The sequence below is a fragment of the Myxocyprinus asiaticus genome, chromosome 15 (genome assembly GCF_019703515.2).
Source record: "Myxocyprinus asiaticus isolate MX2 ecotype Aquarium Trade chromosome 15, UBuf_Myxa_2, whole genome shotgun sequence".
In the NCBI taxonomy this organism is placed as follows: domain Eukaryota; kingdom Metazoa; phylum Chordata; class Actinopteri; order Cypriniformes; family Catostomidae; genus Myxocyprinus; species Myxocyprinus asiaticus.
The window spans coordinates 1,580,224-1,600,579 of record NC_059358.1 but is presented as its reverse complement, the minus strand read 5'-3'; the positions used below and the strand labels follow the sequence as shown (position 1 = coordinate 1,600,579).

The 20,356-nt window shown below is 40.6% G+C and overlaps 1 protein-coding gene across 3 annotated transcripts in view; it reads right to left on the bottom strand.

The window, feature by feature from the left end:
- The window catches only part of LOC127453218 (E3 ubiquitin-protein ligase znrf2-like), a 425,349-nt gene that overhangs the window by 360,096 nt on the left and 44,897 nt on the right, over positions 1 to 20,356 (bottom strand). For 2 of the 3 annotated variants that reach the window (XR_007899373.1, XR_007899372.1), the window contains exons 3-5: positions 3,249 to 3,354; positions 3,085 to 3,168; positions 603 to 2,650 (exon numbers count right to left, since the gene is read on the bottom strand). Coding sequence is in view for 1 of the 3 variants with exons in the window: in XM_051719464.1 (XP_051575424.1) it covers positions 3,111 to 3,168; positions 3,249 to 3,354 (164 nt within the window). In the remaining 2 variants the exon portion in view is untranslated. Of the gene's footprint in view, positions 1 to 369; positions 2,651 to 3,084; positions 3,169 to 3,248; positions 3,355 to 20,356 lie in introns of those variants that run through there. The other variant, XM_051719464.1, reaches the window with a different exon arrangement.

Below are 20,356 nucleotides of genomic sequence, written 5' to 3'. Positions count from 1 at the left end.
TTCCAGTGAGACACTTACAATGGAAGTCAATGGGGTCGATCTGTAAACATTAAAATACTCACTGTTTCAAAAGTATAGACACAAGACATAAACAAGCATGTAAACATGATTTTAGTGTGATAAAGTCACTAGCATGGCAACGGAGTTGTCAAACTGGATAACTTTACATAAATAAGGTTACTAAGCAATTTTATAACACTAAAATCTTAACACACATAATGCATGGGGGTCTGGGTATCTCAGCGAGTATTGACGCTGACTATCACCCCTGGAGTCGCGAGTTTGAATTCAGGGCATGCTGAGTGACTCCAGCCAGGTCTCCTAAGCAACCAAATTGGCCCGGTTGCTAGGGAGGGAAGAGTCACATGGGGTAACCTCCTCGTGGTCGTGATTAGTGGTTCTCGCTCTCAATGGGGCGTGTGGTAAGTTGTGCGTGGATCGTGGCGAGTAGCATGAGCCTCCACATGCTGTGAGTCTCCGCGGTGTCATGCACAACGAGTCACGTGATAAGATGCACAGATTGACGGTCTCAGAAGCGGAGGCAACTGAGACTTGTCCTCCACCACCCGGATTGAGGTGAGTAACCGCACCACCACGAGGACCTACTAAGTAGTGGGAATTGGGCATTCCAAAATTGGGAGAAAAGGGGATAAAAAACCCACACACACATTGTTTACATCTTGTGGCTGAACTTTTGAACTAGGGATGAGTTGAAAATATTTTTTGTGGTAATCAACATTACTTTTGAGCTTAACTTGTATTGAACACAGAACATTCCTTTTAAAGACCAACACAAACAAAGACAAACTTTTCTCGTAACAATGTGGGTGAATCTCATGTAACAGGTCTAGACCATATTTCACCCCAAAGAGGGGGAAAAAAATATAAGAAAATTATATTTTGCATTAAGCAATTATTTTAATCATTACAACCAAATTATCATTACTATAACGCATCTTTCTGAGGTTTATTGCAATTCCTATTATTCTCAGTAGCTTCACATTACTGTCATACAGTCATTATTATTGATTAATTAATTGTTTAAGTATTTTGAACTATTACTGTTGTTAAAGTACTATGAAGTATTAATGTATGTTGATAAAGCATTACAAGAAGAAAAGAAATGCATTTTGTTAAAGGAATATTCTGGGTTCAATACAAGTTCAGCTAACCGACAGCATTTGTGACAATGTTGAATACGACAAAATTAATTTAGACTCGTAAAACTGTCAAATCGGAGGTTCCAGTGGGGCACTTACAATGGAAGTCAATGGGGTGAATTTTTGGAGGGGTTAAAGTCAGAAATGAGAAGCTTATAATTTTATAAATGCACTTAAATAAACAAAATTAACTATTTGAGCTGTAAAGTTATTTTAGGGTTTGTTGACAACGTTTTCATGGCAACCAAGTTGAAAAATTGGCTATACTTTGTGATGTTTAATTTTTCATAAGATGCACTTTCATATATGATCATGAGATGCTGCAGAAATGATGATGAACCTGTTACACGTGCTGCAGTGCATCTGAGAGATATTGCCACGAGACTTCAGATGAACAGGATGGAAACTGATGCGAGGGACTGATGTGAGAGAAAGAGGATGCCACACGGGCACAGGGCACTTCTAGTCAACTCATGGCTCATGGCCGCCCGGAATCAGAGATCACTGGAATGACCCGTCATATCCAGGCATGAGCGAGACAGCTAATGAAAGTCATAACTTTGTCTTTATCCGATTCCATCGTGCACGTCCACTGAGGGAAAAACAAAACACAGCCACCTCGGGCGGCTCTTAGGATTTGAAAATGAAGGCACTGGTAGACACAGTCCCCTTTAGCTTAAAGTCTTGAGAGTACAATCAACCCCTATAATCCATGAATTAAATATGAGTCAGCTGACCCTGAGTCCAGCCAATCAGAGCAGTTCTCATTCTGTAAAAAACAGCCAATGAATTGACAAGCATCTGTGGGTGGCACTTCTGTTACCACATCAACACCTTTGTAAAAAAAAATCATTTTCTTACTCAGTATTTTTGTCTTGTTTTCCAGTAAATATATCTAAACATCCTTAAAACAAGACACATGCACTTGAGAAGCAAACTGCGTAAGACTTGTTTTCAGATCTTTTTTTTTTTCTTGTTTCAAGCATAAATTTAACAACATGTGATGTTTATGCTTAAAACAGTAGGACAAATACATTTGAAGTCTTACGATTTTGCTTCTCGCATAAATTGATCAAGTTTAAAGGATGTTCTTAAGGATTTTTTTTACTGCAAAATAAGAAAATATTTGTTTTTGCAGTGTAATCAGAAATTGTGCAACAGAGGAGAAAATCTATTATCTGAGATCTTGCATGTCAAGAGTTGGCATGCCCCCTGGCATCGCTGTAGTTTTTGTATTATCGAGATGTTGGAAGAGAGTCAACAGCACAGAGTTTCCCTGAAGATTGCTTGAATGAGTTTTGGCACGTTGGGGTTTATATGGCGACTGGCGAGGGGGTGGAGCTACGAGAAGTGTGGGTGGGGTTTGAGCGATCAGGCCACCCCGCTTAGCCTGAACAAACCAAAGTCACAGTGTCCAAATGAAGAAGAAGAGTTCACATTGCTGTCAGCTAGTGGCATACATCGCTTCTCACGACCACAAGGCTAAAAACCTGAAACACAGGCCAAAAGGTGAAGGAGCAAAAATTAGCTTTAATATAACCGTGATGTGAAGATAACAGGAAATGCCATTTGCAATTCATTTAACATGCAAACTAAGAATATTTTTGTTTACAATTATGTACGCTGGCGAATCAATTATAAGATGCATGCACATGAATTTGATTTGCCGTTAAAGTGAGAGAGAAAATGCTCTTAAATGCACGGCAAGTGAAAAGCATGTGTACGGAGGGTAGATCTGCCAGTGTGCACGCAGTCTTATTTTTCTGATCACTTTTATTAAAGCAAGTGCACATTCAAAAGACTAACTGAATGAATAAATGTGTGCATATATATGCATATGCAAATGCACTTGTATAAGGGAAACAAGTCTGTCTGATATTAATAAGAGTGATGATTATTGTATACACAGGTGTGTGTCTGTTACCTGTGCGAAGGTGTAAAGAAGTGTATTTAATCTGAAGGATGTTCAGGACACGATCTGTTCACTTCAAACCACTCATCAATACAGCTGAGAAACAAAGAGCACAATTATTGCAAGAGACATACAGCACAAACAACATGTAAACACACATATTTGAAGAGATTTACCCTTTGTGATAGATGCAGAGGCAGGGCAGGCGAGCGATGGTGTCTCCCTGCACCAGCTCCTCCAGACAAATTGCACATTCTCCTGTGTCCTTCACCAGAACATCCTCTGAGAAACGAAATACGAAAAACAATAAATCACAATCACACATACAGTCCTCACTCCACATCCATGAAACATGACTAGAAGATTTCTGTGAATATTGTTCAGAAAATACATTCATTGTTGCATTGCATTAAATGCACCACAAATACTTTTAAGACTAGTTTGAAGTTTTATGAATGAGACCCAAACTGGGAGAGCCCAATTTCATAGATGACCAAAAGGGGGCACAACAGATCTACTTGGTGAACAGACTCATGCAAGTGTCTCATGCTGCTTTTTCAATGCAAGAGAAACTGCAATGCTTAAGTAAATAGGGTGGACGTATAATTACATCCACAATGAGATTTGTTTCTATAATATACCACTCTGCGCTTCAGCGTTTGACAGAGAATCAGTCTTCCTTAAACACTGATATCCAAACACATGCAACCAAACAACTCCGACATGCGACATGAAACAACTTGATTAGGCTACTTGTTCAAAAAGCAAACTGTGCTTTCTGTTCAGTATAATTTACAGTCGTGTGTGACAGAATGGTGTAAAACTCAATTAACCCTCAAGAAACACACTGTAGCAAAATAGCAACACATTATTAAATAATACAAATATTGGGGGCCTGGGTATCTCAGTGAGTATTGACGCTGACTATCACCCCTGGAGTCTTGAGTTCGAATCCAGGGTGTGCTGAGTGACTCCAGCCAGGTCTCCTAAGCAACCAAATTGGCCCGGTTGCTAGGGAGGGTAGAGTCACATGGGGTAACCTCCTCGTGGTCACTATAATGTGGTTCTTGCTCTCGGTGGGGCGTGTGGTGAGTTGTGCGTGGATGTCGCGGAGAATAGCGTGAAGCCTCCACACAGGCTACGTCTCCGTGGTAACGTGCTCAACAAGTCACGTGATAAGATGCGTGGATTGACGGTCTCAGACGCGGAGGCAACTGAGATTCGTCCTCCTCCACCCGGACTGAGGCGAGTCACTACGCCACCACGAGGACTTAGAGCGCATTGGGAATTGGGCATTCCAAATTGGGGGAGAAAAGAATAAATAAAAATAATAAAAATAAAAATAAATATGGGTTAAATACATACGATAGCAGCTCACACTTTGAAATGTATCATTACACCAACTAATCTAACTTTAAATAATATTTTATATCTTGTTTCACAGTAAAAACATCTATACTTCCGTTAAACAAGATAAAATTACTTGAAAAGCGAAACAGTGCAAGATATTTTTGAGAGAACGTATCCTGAATTACGTTTATGTTTCGTACCCTTCTCACCTCAATTTGGTTAAAGGTTCAGGTAAGACTGGGTGTGTTTTTTTTTTTCATTTTTCTTAATTCAAATTTACGTTTCGACAAGATTTATATATATATATTTATTTATTTATTTTTGTAAATCGATGAATTGACATTTTGCATTAAAATATTAGCAACGCTATAGTTCGATATGTTGTAAATCCACTGAAGGCTGAAAAAAGGAAGTTTATAATTCAAAACACTGAGACATCAAGTTCATTTCAAGTGCATGAAACGATAGCAACATTCAGAACATTAATGACCATAAAATCAACAGCAATGACGTTGCTACGTCAAAGCTTTTATCTAAAAACACTGAAACACATTGAACCCTTACTGCTTACTGATAGTCCATCACCTTTTCCAAAGCTGAGGTGCAAGATATGATCTTTTGAACAGCAAGAATATTCTAAAAGAGAAGAAATATTTTAAAGCAGCAGAGGTCCACTGAGTTTTATGTCAAGTTTCATGCAGTCGACTCCATCGCATCTGCATCAACAGTAGAGCAATGGGCTTTGTTTCATATTGCTGCACATTTTGCAGTTGAACTATTGTGTACCCTGCGGGCAGGACCCCTAGAGATGGCATCCACTAGATCCTTTGAAGCAATTATACTCAATGTGTGAGCTGCACACCACTGGTGTAATTTCATTCTTAAAAATGAAATTATCTCTACAGATCCAGTGGTTAAATGCTGAGGACTGCTCCATCTTCACCTGACTGGCTATTAGCGAGTATCAGTTCCGAGTGCAATACATACAGCCAGGGGTGGACTGGGACTAAAAAGTAGCCCTGGACTTTCTGGCCCAGAGCGGCCCATCAAACCCGGCCCGCAACACGCCACACATAACGTGCTCATTGATTTCATTTCCCAGCTCAATTTCAATTTCTACTGACTGCTAGTCATGACAACGGGCCCCACAGTGCAAAAAAACTGTCTTTAAAACATACAAAACTACTGTAATGAGTGGATTTTTTAGAGAAAGCACTAAAAACAAGCACTTTATAGTGTATTTTATGTGCTGTGACAAGTCAACATAAAGATCTTAATCACCTTTCAAGTTTTTCTAGAAGTGCAAATAAACTATCGTCTTAGTTAATATGAGGTTGTGGAAACAACAAGTATAATAATAATATATTATATATGTATATGTAGCTATACAAGATCATAAAATGTTTAAAATAGTTAGATGAAGAAAGTGTCACACAGCAGGACACTGATGACAGTGCTTAATTTCGTGTCAATTACTCATAACTTTGTGTAAATGTTTCTTTAAAAAAAATAAAAAAATACATGAAAACAAAGTTGGCCAGAATATGTACAAATATGAATATAAACAAATATAAATATATGTAAAACAAAATAAACATACCTCTTAAAGTGTAGAACTTTGCAGATATTTTGCAGATTAATTGCTCATATTTTCACACTATGTGAGTTTGTTGCATCTTTATATCTGCAGTGTTTTAATTCCTTCCCCAGATTATTCTTGAGAAAAAGTGAAAACCCCAATGCTTAGACAAGCACTGTTTCTGCTGTCCTTTAAACAAAGTAAGCCTTCAAAGACTCAAATAGCCACAAAGTAATATTTTTCATGACTTATTTCCTGCATTTTTATCAGGCGTGAGCATTATTCAGCAAGCCGCACTTCAGCTCCCTGCGGTATGAATTATGCAAATGCTTATGTACTGCTCATAACTTTATTGTTTGCAGATTTGATATACGCTGCTGTTATTGTATTTGTTCTAACTTGCCGTTATTTGTCATTTTGTGATTATTCAGAGCTCATCTTATACTTAATATGTTGTCTTTGGTTGTCACCATTTTTGTATGTCAAATAAAGAGCTCCAAGTGAGGTATGGAATTAGTGCGCCCATGTGGAAATGCGCTATGATGTGCAAGTACTTTCAAAATAAAAGTCATTTCAGTTTTTCAAAATAAAAGCTATTGTATTGGCTTTACCTTACAGGGCATTTAGAATGTTCACTTTGTAATGGGTCCACGCGGGCATGTTGGAGCCCAGGGGGGCCGTCTTAATCGCCTGTAGGACGGGCCGGTGCTTGGGCAGTAACGGGCTGGCCCAAATTACCCAAATTTTCCCGACGGCCAGACCGCCCCTGCACACAACCCTCCCCCTCTCATCCGAAAACACTTGAAGACTTACCAGGGGGATTTTTCCCCTTTTTCTCCCAATTTGGAATGCCTAATTCCCAATGCGCTCTAAGTCCTCGTGGTCGCATAGTGATTCGCCTCAGTCCGGGTGGCGGAGGACGAATCCCAGTTGCCTCCGCATCTGAGACAGTCAACCCACGCATCTTATCACGTGGCTTGTTGAGCGCGTTGCCACGGAGACATAGCACGTGTGGAGGCTTCACGCCATCCACCGCAGCAACCACACTCAATTCACCATGCGCCCCACCGAGAACAAATCACATTATAGTGACCACGAGGAGATTACCCCATGTGACTCTACCCTCCCTAGCAACCGGGCCAATTTGGTTGCTTAGGAGACCTGGCTGGAGTCACTCGGCACACCCTGGATTCGAACTAGCGATCTCCAGGGGTGGTAGCCAGCGTATTTTACCACTGAGCTACCCAGGCCCCCTTGTCTCGAGTGTTTTGACTACATTCACCAAAATTAATTCAGATCCATTTAATGTGTGCTTAAAAGAAGGATTGTCCTTTGGGTTTTTTTTCGGCAGTGCATTTCAAGTAATGCTGCCAATCAAGAACGATATGCCGATAAATAACTCTCATTTGTGTGTTCCTCATCTCTAGATGATCAATTTAGATCAACATCAATGCATGGATAAATGAGCATTGTTGAAAGCAGCTTTGTAGAAATGAACGGAGCCGTGTTGATTAGACTGTCTGACTGAACTCGTCGTATTTGGAGGGTGCTAATTAAACCCCTGGGCTAATGTTTAATATATAACTTCCCAGATCCATGGTTTTGCCATTTCCTAATATTGTTGATCATCGATATATTGGTAAGATATCGTCGATATCCGATTACATCATCCTATCGCCCAGCCCTACTGCAATCTAACGTCAGAGATCTCACTATGAACTTAAACATCTCTCATTAAATTCTTCCAAGAGCAAATGATGTGAGCTATGCCATCCATATTTATTTTATAGCTCTACACTCTTAATATATGTCAACAATTGACTCATTTGTGCCTATTTTTATTTCTCCAAAGGCATTTGGAGAAACAACAGAGTTGAAGCAGTTCACAAGAAACCAAATTCTGTCATTTATATAGTGCATTTTATAAATGATTTACATTTTTATTATATTTTAAGTTAAAAAACCATATGTTCTAAGGAGTATATTTGAGTCATGAAAACATGATGGAACGGTATTTAAGTGCAATTTTCCTGCGTTACAAGTGATGTAGTGCAGTGTAATCTGCAGGGATGCATATCAGACTGTGAATGTCTCTGTAAACATCATTGAACCACAGAGATTGTGACATCTGTGGCACTCACTGGTGAAAATAAAAAGAGCCATTAGCTGTTACGTAACATTTGATAAACCCTCCCACTGCGGCCGGTACATGAGCACTACACCAGGTCACATGACATGGCAGATGACACTGGCACACGCACTCTAAGCGACGGACCACATGTGCAGAGTGCTCTGTTTACACTGGGAACACATGAATAACAAGACAAACCAGGAGACAAACTGACCTTACTGGGGGACTCTCACCAAAACTCAACAACATGTCCAGGTCAAATTTCACCCCAAGATATTTTGCTTAAAGAAAATGAAGCCTTTTTTAGGGCCACTTAAGACTGTTTGCATTATGACACTATTTTCATCACTGCTGCACCTTCACTATCTGCTACTACTCGTATATTTCAAACAAATTCTAGGTTAGTAAATTCATAAGCTTGTATTTGTCTTCAAGAATTCAAGCATTTAATTTTTGTGTGTTAGAGGTCTGCGTGTTCGGGTCAGTTTTTCAAAGTTATTCTATGCAAAGAATAACTTGTCATAGGGGCCTGGGTATCTCAGCAAGTACTGACGCTGACTATCACACCTGGAGCCGCGAGTTCGAATCCAGGGCGTGCTGAGTGACTCCAGCCAGGTCTCCTAAGCAACCAAATTGGCCCGGTTGCTAGGGAGGGTAGAGTCACATGGGGTAACCTCCTCGTGGTCGCTATAATGTGGTTCTCGCTCTCGGTGGGGCGCGTGGTGAGTTGTGCGTGTATGCCGCGGAGAACAGCATGAAGCCTCCACACATGCTACATCTCCATGGCAACACGCTCAACAAGCCACGTTTTCAGATGCGCGGATTGACTGTCTCAGACGTGGCAACTGAGATTCGTCCTCCGCCACCCGGATTGAAGCACTACGCCCGGTTGCTAGGGAGGGTAGAGTCACATGGGGTAACCTCCTCGTGGTCGTGATTAGTGGTTCTCGCTCTCAATGGGGTGTGTGGTAAGTTGTGCGTGGATCGTGGAGAGTAGCATGAGCCTCCACGATGTCATGCACGAGTCACGTGATAAGATGCGCGGATTGACGGTCTCCGAAGCGGAGGCAGCTGAGACTTGTCCTCCACCACCCAGATTGAGGTGAGTAACCGCACCACCACGACAACCTACTAAGTAGTGGGAATTGGGCATTCCAAATTTTGAAAAAAGGGGATAAAAAAATACAATAATAAAAAAAATAAAAAATAACTTTGCATTCGGGTCAGGTTCAGGATTGTAATACATGAATATTCAATTATATACATTTAATATAATATAGGCAACATTTGTTTTGTATACAATATTTGACATTTTAACTTGATTAGCGCACATGCTCTCACTCACACACGCACACGTGTTTTTGTTTGTGCCTGCACTGTTTGTCAATTGTTTTCTATGTAAACACACACTGGATGGACATTTTGCTGCGTCTCGTATTTTTAGACTGTGTCAAGTTGTCAACTTTGAGACACTTGCGTTCCATTTTATTTGTTGCACTGCATGTTTTTTTGTTAGCGTGTGTGTCGCAAAGATTTGACATTCTGAGGAAGTTCAGGCTGCAAAGAGGACTTCAGACTGTTACACATGATTCTAATTGTTCTTCCTCCAGCAAAGTTTCAGCATTTGATAAACAATAACCAATGTTTTTTTTCTCTTTTGCTCTGGTGTGCTGAGGGGCAGCCATGCCTTAAAAATGTGTTTGTTTACAGTTACATTGCCAACTTTTGGGCTCATAACTCAAATATCTATAACTTATAATCTTAAGTCTATAGATTTGTAAGATAAACAAGTGTTAACAACTCAAACAATGGAGTACAAAATTGAGGCTACGGGGAAAAACCGTAATCTTAATTAAATTATTTCATTGTTTTCTTGGTCAAAGGGAACTTATGGGGGCATGTAAATAGTTTATAGTTATCACCCCCCCCAATTTGGAATGCCCAATTCCCACTACTTAGTAGGTCCTCATGGTGGCGCGGTTACTCACCTCAATCCAGGTGGCGGAGGACAAGTCTCAGTTGCCTCCGCTTCTGAGACCGTCAATCCGTGCATCTTATCACGTGACTCGTTGTGCATGACACCGCGGAGACTCACAGCATGTGGAGGCTCATGCTACTCTCCACGATCCACACACAACTTACCACACGCCCCATTGAGAGCGAGAACCACTAATCACGACCATGAGGAGGTTACCCCATGTGACTCTACCCTCCCTAGCAACCGGGCCAATTTGGTTGCTTAGGAGACCTGGCTAGAGTCAGATGTTTCAGAGACGCCATTAGTCAATTCAATTGAGGGAACGAGTTTACTCAATCAATTGAGTAAAGTCAGCTTATTAGGGTTTTCAGTGTAATGTTATGAATGCTGCCTAAATAAAATACAGTCTATTGTTACAGATTTACTTGCATGGATATATTGGTCTGGTCACATGGTCTCCAGTATGGGCCAGGTTCAGGCTTCAACATAAAGCCCATGTAGACCTGTAGTGTGCTTGTGTCTGTAAGTTCAGCTGTGGTGTCAGTAACACTGGTGGAATGTCTGTTCTTCAGCTCCAGTGCAGCTCATCACATAAATGCATCTGAACCACCAATCACGACATCAGTGATGTTCAGAGTGACATACAGAGCCGCGGAGAACTCAAACATGAACGCCTACACACACGTTATGCAGCGTAAAACATTGCGGCTGCAAACACATAAAAACATGACAAATCTCTGCAGCACAAAAGCCTGTTACAGGAGTAAGTTTATCCTCATTTAATAGTTTTATCCAAAGAATTGATGGCACTTTTGAAGAGAGTTTGGACGGCACCTGGATTGACAGGGTTTGTGTCAGATGTTAGGGGTCCAGGGCAATATATTTATATAGATATTATTATATATACAGATACTAAATCTAATTATATCCTTTCTCTTAGCAAAAACCTTGAAATAAACAGTTCAGAAGTTCTATGGGCCGAAACGGTCCTCGGCACTATGAATCTTGGGATAGAGTGATGGATTAGCTTCTGCATATATTTCTCTTTTTCTCTTCTCTTTTCATTCAGTGCTTTCTATCTACAAGACAGAGGAGTATTGATTAGAGCATCTCTTTTCATCCACTGCATTCTCGTTGGTGATAAAAACCATTCACAAACATGCAGCTTCTATTGCATCTACAACACTGTAAGTAATTCAGTGCACTGATTTTAGGGAAATGAGACGAAACTGACACTTACCGTCACATGACATGAGTTATGCTTTTCTGGAATATCCAGAACAAAAATGCAGAGCAAATAATTTGGAAAGGAATTTCAGGCACCCACTTGTTTTACTAAAGTTGCTTGCAGCATTTGAGAGCATGTGCTGTTTTCATTGGAAGTGTGTCACATTGAAAATAAGAAATGTTAGTAATTTTAACAGAAAAAAAAAACAGGTTTAAATGCTACAGTAAAAACCTGTTGATTAGTCAACACTAGTAAGTTTCCTAACTATATACACTGATAAACTATATTAAGTTATATCTTGGCTGCTGTGTGCTCATCAACAGAATAGAGCACAACAGTGCCCGCCCACCTTTTTAGTCGTCTTGGTTCAGGAATTATTTTTCCCATTCATTTTTAACATAGTGTTTTTTTTTATAAAGAACTTTAGAAAAGATTTCTAAGCCAGGAGCCAAACCAACCAGCTCCGAGGTGAATCACAACATTGCAAACTTTGATTTAAAGCAAAAAAGTATTGGTAACACTTTACAATAATGTTCCATCTTTTAACATTATTTAATGCATTAGGTCTCATGAACTAACAATGAACAATATATGTTTTACAAGATTTATTAATCTTATTATTATTTGTTTTCTCCCCTTTTTCTCCCCAATTTGGAATGCCCAATTCCCAATGCGCTCCAAGTCCTCGTGGTGGCGTAGTGCCTCAATCCGGGTGGCGGAGGACGAATCTCAGTTGCCATCGCGTCCAAGACCGTCAATCTGTGCATCTGAACATGTGGCTTGTTGAGCGCGTTACCATGGAGACGTAGCATGTGTGGAGGCTTCACGCTATTCTCCGCGGCATACACGCACAACTCACCACGCGCCCCACCGAGAGCGAGAACCACATTATAGCAACCACGAAGAGGTTACCCCATGTGACTCTACCCTCCCTAGCAACCAGGCCAATTTGGTTGCTTAGGAGACCCGGCTGGAGTCACTCAGCACACCCTGGATTCAAACTCACGACTCCAGGTGTGGTAGTCAGCGTCAATACTCGCTGAGATACCCAGACCCCCCAATCTTTGTTAAAGTTAGTTAATAAAAATAAAATTGTTCATCGTTGGTTCATGTTAGTTCAAAGTGCATTAACTAATGTTAACAATAGTGGTGTAACGATCCATCGATCTGGACTGATGCATCAATCAAATAACCAATGATACTATTTAATTGATGCAACGTGTAAACATCGATGTATGTTTATTTTAACACTCTAATGCCGGCCACGTCCATACGCATTTCCATCATGCTATGCAGCAACCTTATGATATTCATCTCGCTGTCCAAGCACTAAACATGCTTCTTATGCGGGACACGGATGTGGACGGAGTGATTGAAGTTGTGCTCTGCTCTATCCATGCACGTCCATTAACAGAGCTGCGAGCTCCAGTGACAGGATAGCGCAGAGTGGCTCACATGCGCGACTAAACCAGGCTCCCCTCGATATCATGGTGCATTTGAATTCTACATGAGAATTTTCTAATTTAAAGCACCATGTCAAATGGCTAAACAGCCGCGGTATTCTTAACAGCCCTGACGAGGTAAAGAGAAAACGCCTGCCCTGCACCAACATCACATACAAGACTTTTCACATCTTCACATCAACACCCTTACTAACACCCTCACTAACAGATTTTTTCAATACAACCATGGAAGTTGTAGCCAAGAAGAGATGTTTATGAGTTTTGTCAACAATTTTGTCCCCGATACTCCGGAAACCAAAGAAGCAACACACCAGACTTTTAAGATGCTTTGGTGTGACCAATATCTTCTCTGAGTCTGTACTGTGCTGCTCGTTTTCTGCCGTATTTCGAATGAACTACACAACCACGCCACCTCTAGAAGGTTGAGCTGGATTGGCTAACCAAAACATTAAAACATAATTGCGTCATCATCACGTCGGCGTCACTGATGAGTCAGTGCTGGCATGGAAATTCGAATGCACCGTTTTTGCATCCGAATGTGCATTTTTATTTTAAATTAGACGAATATTCTAAATTTGAATTTTTATTTGACAGCCTTACTCGGAACTTACGTTAGGTCTGTCTTTAAAGGTTTTTCAGTTATCGTTACAAATAAATTGGAAAAAATGTATGCGATTTTTCCTTCCGGAACCAGACTGTTTCGCTCTTTTGGCGGATTGTGCAAGTGACCAGGTAGGTGCATTTCCAGGACACCGAAGATGTCTTCAACAAAACTGACCGGACTGGTTCACCCAGAGTTGTGTGTGTACGGGTTGTGGCCCTACATTTGCTGGCATGAAGCCTTATGTGTGAGAGCTTTAGATCCTACTGACGTGCTGGCTGCAGTAATTAACAAGCAGGTCACAGCTGGATAACCCTCTGCAACCCTTGTGACAGATCACCACGCTGGAGATTAGACCATCTGGTTACCAAGGCAACAAGCCAGCAATTGGCAACTGTTGCTTTTGCGCATATGGTTAAAAAGCAACATGGATAGAAAAAAGATAAAGGGTAACTTTCAGATGTGCAAAATATTAGGTCTTAGCAACAAAATAGTAATGAGTGAAAGCCATAAGTGAGCAGCATTTGGTACAAGTCTCCTTTTGAAGGGCGTATTCATCATATTTGCACGTGTGGTTATTTGGCGCAATTGCTTTTAGTAAGTCGCCTGCAATGCACCCACAAAGTGCGAACGCAATTTGATAGATTGCACAAGCAAATTAAAATCTGTTATTTGGGATATTAGTATATCAGGGCCATAATAAGGAAAAAAGTATTATTTATTAAACTTCAATGTTTGATTTTAAGGACATTTTTGCATTTGTTACTATGATTCATTGTTTGGTATTGTGTTGGGTCACCACTTGAATATAAAATCTGTACCTTGAAGCAAAATGCTTAAAGCTGTTTGTTCATTTACTTAATCACTGAGCCTGTTTACATACACGTTCTTGAACCAATTACGGTTAAGCTGACAACGTGTGAGGTTATGTAAACACCTTAAGTTGACTGTTGACTGACAGTTGCCAATTTTATTTTTTAAGAGAATGGCTTTAAGGAATGAGACACACAAGGGAAAAGAGCTAAATAAAGAAGTCAAACGTAAGATAAAGGAGGCGCAAATACAGCATAAAGGGAAAGTTGAGAGGGAATTTAAAACTGGTAATTTCATAGATGCATGGAGGGGATTAAATACAATGATGGGCAGACAATAGAAACAGGTACAACTGTTTGATGATGACCCCCACAGCTTTGTAAATAATTTAAATGTTTTTTATTCACGATTTGACAATACTGCAGGTGTTGTGAATAATGATACTCTGACAGAATCTGAACCTATGAGAAGTTATCAAAGTGCTCCGTAGAATTAAACCAAATATGGCTACTGGTCCAGATGGCCTTAAGGGCATTGTTCTAAAACAGTGTGCAGAACAGCTTGGGCATGTATGTACTAGGCTGTTTCAGGTCTTTTTAGATGATGGTTTTGTACCAGCAGCATGGAAAAACACTACTGTTATTCCAGTACCTAAAACACCTCACGCCAGAGCTCTTAAAGACCTTCGCCCAACATCTGTTCTGTGCAAGCGCATGGAGTGTATATTATGTAAAGAACTGTTCGCACAAATGAATGGCTCGGTAGATCCATTACAATTTGCTAATGACTTACGGACACGAATAGTTCAACTTATTTTGAGTATATTAAAAGTCATGTACAGTGGTTTGATAACAGTCATCTACAATTGAACATTGAGAAGACATAGGAATTATGCTGTGGGAATCATAATAAGACAGGTACGGCTGGCATTTCATATGTACAAGTTATTATAAAAGGTGTAAAGGTAGAGCAAGTTTCAAGTTTTAAATATTTAGGTACAATTATTGATGACAAATTCACATTCCAGTAAAATGTGGATCATATACATAAGAAAACAAGACAGCGTTTAGGTCTACTCAGGAAATTACGAAATTTTAGTATCGATAGGAGGGTCCTAACCACTGTTTACAGATCGATGATCGAAAGTATTTTAACATATAACATTGTTTCGTGGTATGGCAATTTAACAATGAGACAAAAAAATAAATAAGAGTAATTAACGAAGCAAATAAGATCACCGGCCAGAAATAGAGTACATTGCAAGAGCTGTTTATTGAAAAAAGGCAATTGCAATATATTCAGACCAGACCCATCCCCTCCATTCCTGCTTTGAGGCCCTCCCTTCGGGGCGTAGGCTGTGTGTACCGCTAGCTAAAAAGAACATATATCATTTGTTCCATTGGCGGTGACTGTTTTAAACCAAATTCTTAATTGAGGTACTATATATTTATATGGGTAGGTGTGTGTATGCGTGTATGCATATGCGAGTATATACACTATATTGCCAAAAGTATTCGCTCATCTGCCTTTAGACGCATATGAACTTAAGTGACATCCCATTCTTAATCCATAGGGTTTAATATGACGTCGGCCCACCCTTTGCAGCTATAACAGCTTCAACTCTTCTGGGAAGGCTTTCCACAAGGTTTAGGAGTGTGTTTATGGGAATTTTTGACCATTCTTCCAGAAGCGCATTTGTGAGGTCAGACACTGATGTTGGACGAGAAGGCCTGGCTCGCAGTCTTCGCTCTAATTCATCCCAAAGGTGCTCTATCCGGTTGAGGTCAGGACTCTGTGCAGGCCAGTCAAGTTCTTCCACACCAAACTCGCTCATCCATGTCTTTATGGACCTTGCTTTGTGCACTGGTGCGCAGTCATGTTGGAACAGGAAGGGGCCATCCCCAAACTGTTCCCACAAAGTTGGGAGCATGGAATTGTCCAAAATCTCTTGGTATGCTGAAGCATTCAGAGTTCCTTTCAATGGAACTAAGGGGCCAAGCCCAGCTCCTGAAAAACAACCCCACACCATAATCCCCCCTCCACCAAACTTCACAGTTGGCACAATGCAGTCAGACAAGTACCGTTCTCCTGGCAACTGCCAAACCCAGACTCGTCCATCAGATTGCCAGATGGAGAAGTGTGATTCGTCACTCCAGAGAACGCGTCTCCACTGCTCTAGAGTCCAGTGGCGGCGTGCTTTACACCACTGCATCCGACGCTTTGCATTGCACTTGGTGATGTATGGCTTGGATGCAGCTGCTCGGCCATGGAAACCCATTCCATGAAGCTCTCTACGCACTGTTCTTGAGCTAATCTGAAGGCCACATGAACTTTGGAGGTCTGTAGCGATTGACTCTGCAGAAAGTTGGCGACCTCTGCGCACTATGCGCCTCAGCATCCGCTGACCCCGCTCTGTCATTTTACGTGGCCTACCACTTCGTGGCTGAGTTGCTGTCATTCCCAATCGCTTCCACTTTGTTATAATACCACTGACAGTTGACTGTGGAATATTTAGTAGCGAGGAAATTTCACGACTGGACTTGTTGCACAGGTGGCATCCTATCACAGTACCACGCTGGAATTCACTGAGCTCCTGAGAGCGGCCCATTCTTTCACAAATGTTTGTAGAAGCAGTCTGCATGCCTAGGTGCTTCATTTTATACACCTGTGGCCATGGAAGTGATCGGAACACCTGAATTCAATTATTTGGATGGGTGAGCGAATACTTTTGGCAATATAGTGTATGTGCGTGTGTATATATGCATATACATATATATTTATTGTATTGTATTCACTAGTTTTATGTATGTTTTTAATGAGGACAAATGTGTGTTCCATGTGCTTCATTATGTGGTATGTAAGTGGATGTACAGTATTGTCTGATAAGATAGATTTTTTTATGCCACTGTCAAAGATGAATTTGTCCAGGAAATCTGAACAGACAATAAAGTCAAAACAAACAAAACAACATGGCAGCTTGCAACAACAGCATGACACGTTGCAGAATAGTGATGCTCATCTCAATACGGCAATTACAAAAAAATGCATGCGGTATGGAGTGTCGCAGTCAGCTGGAGAGCTAATTACAGTTGAACAGAGCACTGCGCTTATGATAACTCACAGTGGACAGTTATCGATTTGTCCAAGCTTCTCAGATGCTTTTCTCCTGCCCTCTCAAACTCACTCTGAAGAAGTTGGCACGGCTGTGGGATTTCCTGGCACAGCGACAGAATGTTAGCATGCTGCAGAGACTGCTGCGATCTGCTACAGTCTGAACGTGCTTTCTCTCGTCACATGCTCCTTCATGCCCATCACGGAGTGGCACAGAAGTGATTGTCACTTTCCACAAAAACAGTACACTTTGGTGTACCCATGACTTTATTTCTAGGCATTCAAGGCACAAGTTCCATGTGTTTTGCTGTGAAATGTACTAGATATGTTAGATAAATTATTATTAAACATATAATTAACCTAATGTGAGAAAAAGTTCGTTTTAAACACATCAATTGTCTGTAACCGCCCCACATTAAAATAGTAATTGTGGTCAGCCCCACCTCAACTGTATACAAAAGTTAAAATCATGGAACCATACTGACATAATTTACTTTCAATGTACTTTACTGACAAATTACTTTATGTTATAACTAATAACTAATTTTAATAAACAAAAACATAGTTTAGCTTTAACCTGACAAACTTCAGTGACTTCAGATTCTTCTCTCAAGAAATGAGAAAAGAGTTTCTTCTCTATATTCTTTACGTTCAGTCATTAATGCACCGCTGTTGCGGCCATCAAAGTGCCGCTTGTTCACTGCTGGCTTGGGTAAAGTTCCTGTTACTGTGCATAATCCACAGGTTTATTTGTGAGGTGCTGTGGAGAGCAGAGGCGTAGCAGTCATTTTAAAAGTGGGGGGGGGACACCGCTGTCAGTAGCTGGCTCGCATAGTCCCAACACTTACAGTGCATTATTAATATATTACAGTATATATTAATATATAAGAATTATTTAATATTATATATATATATATATATTACACTTTTAATATTTGTAGTATTTTAAAGATTCAAGTATTGCAAAATAATTTCAAAATTGTGCAAAATTAGCTGCGAAAATAAAGGGCATCTTGTGGAGCACTTGACAATAAAAGACTGAGCACAAGCTGGTCCTTGAATAAATTATTTTATCAATTACAGTAATGCCAACTGTGCATGTATACAATTTACGATTTAAATGTATCCAAGTAGCTTGAGTGTTTTGACTTTCACATTTAATGACTCAGTGACCATTTCTGGTGATGTCTTGTGTGAAATGAGTCACTGCATCAACGATCAAAAGAAAATGTTAAAATAATTAAAATGTGTATGTCTACAGACCTATAAAGAGACTTTAATAGAGTTTTTAAGCATTATAAGAACAAAGCAAATCATTTCACTACAGTTTGTGAGCTGCTGAGCATGACTTATCAAAAGACAACAATAATAGTCTTATATTATTATGAGTTTCAATAACGTCTGTACGTTTTCATGTATAGAAAAGTGTCAACATCTCTATTGACTTCAGTAAAATGCATAAATGTTCCAAGAACACAGCAGATCTTTCTGTATACCAACATAGAGGTAAAAAAACAGGAGCTGATATTAACTATATTAAAAATAGTTCGCTAGTTCGAATCACAGGGCGTGCTGAGTGACTCCAGCCAGGTCTCCTAAGCAACCAAATTGGCCCGGTTACTAGGGAGGGTAGAGTCACATGGGGTAACCTCCTCGTGGTCGCTATAATGTGGTTTGTTCTCGGTGGGGCGTGTGGTGAGTTGAGCGTGAATGCCACGGTGGATGGCAAAGCCTCCACACGTGCCATGTCTCCATGGCAACGCGCTCAACAAGCCACGTGATAAGATGCGCGGGTTGACGGTCTCAGACATGGAGGCAGCTGGGATTCGTCCTCCGCCACCCGGATTGAGGCGAATCACTACACCACTACGAGGACTTAGAGAGCATTGGGAATTGGGCATTCCAAATTGGGTGAAAAAGGGGAAAAATAACTAAATAATAGCTTTACATATTTAACACAGATCTAGTAATCTGCTTAAACTGGCAAAAACAACCGATAAAACTATTACCTCACAAAGCATAACTTAATGAAGACTCATGCGCTGATACAAACTCCACGTACAATGTGTGCTTAAAAGAAGGATTGTCCTTTGGTTTTTTCGGCAGTACATTTCAAGTAATGCTGCCAATCAAGAACGATATGCCGATAAATAACTCTCATTTGTGTGTTCCTCATCTCTAGATGATTAATTCAGATCAACATCGGTGCATGGATAAATAAGCATTGTTGAAAGAAACTGTGTAGAAATGAACGGAGCCGTGTTGACTGACTGTCTGACTGACGGCCTATTACGTAAGGGTTGTTTCGGCTCATAATACTCACCTGTGATTGGCTGGATGGTTGCCCGATCAGCCCAAAGTAACAAAACGCAAAGAATACTGTATACAAATCCACCATTTGGACTCGGTGTGAGTTTACCTTGGAAAAGTGCGGGGGACAAAAATCACCTTTTTAAAGAGAATGGGGGACGTGTCCCTCACGTCCCTCGTGGCTGCTATGCCCTTGGTGGACAGTATTTGTCAGGAGTCATTCAACAGATTCTGACACTGCTTTAATAAATAGTTTAGCTGTAAAAATGCTCTTCAAACTGTTGGATGTCGTGAACTACATGTCAAGCTCATGCAATATTTATAATCTAACAGCCTGGTTACTTGAAGCGTGACATTCAGCATCCGGGATGCGCATAAGCAGTTTTGTGCCACTCTGTATTGGAGCTTTTTGTGTTTCTTACTTTTCTTACTTGAGTAGTTGTCGTCTGAAACTGAGGTTACCTGGCTCCTGACAAACTTCTTTCCAAAAGCCAGAAATCTGGAGTTCACTGCTAAGTGCTCTTGTGTGTTTGGCCCAGATTAGCAGCAGAGGTCATGTGTTGTGATGTGCTCTGGAGAGAGAACATGCATCTGAGTGTTTGGTACTCTATGGGTGAAAGCGTGAGGCACGCACACACGCACGTATTTCTGAAAACAACGGGAAATTCAATAAGATAAAACTTGGGGTGGAAAAGTATCTCTATATGACAGGTGGTTGAA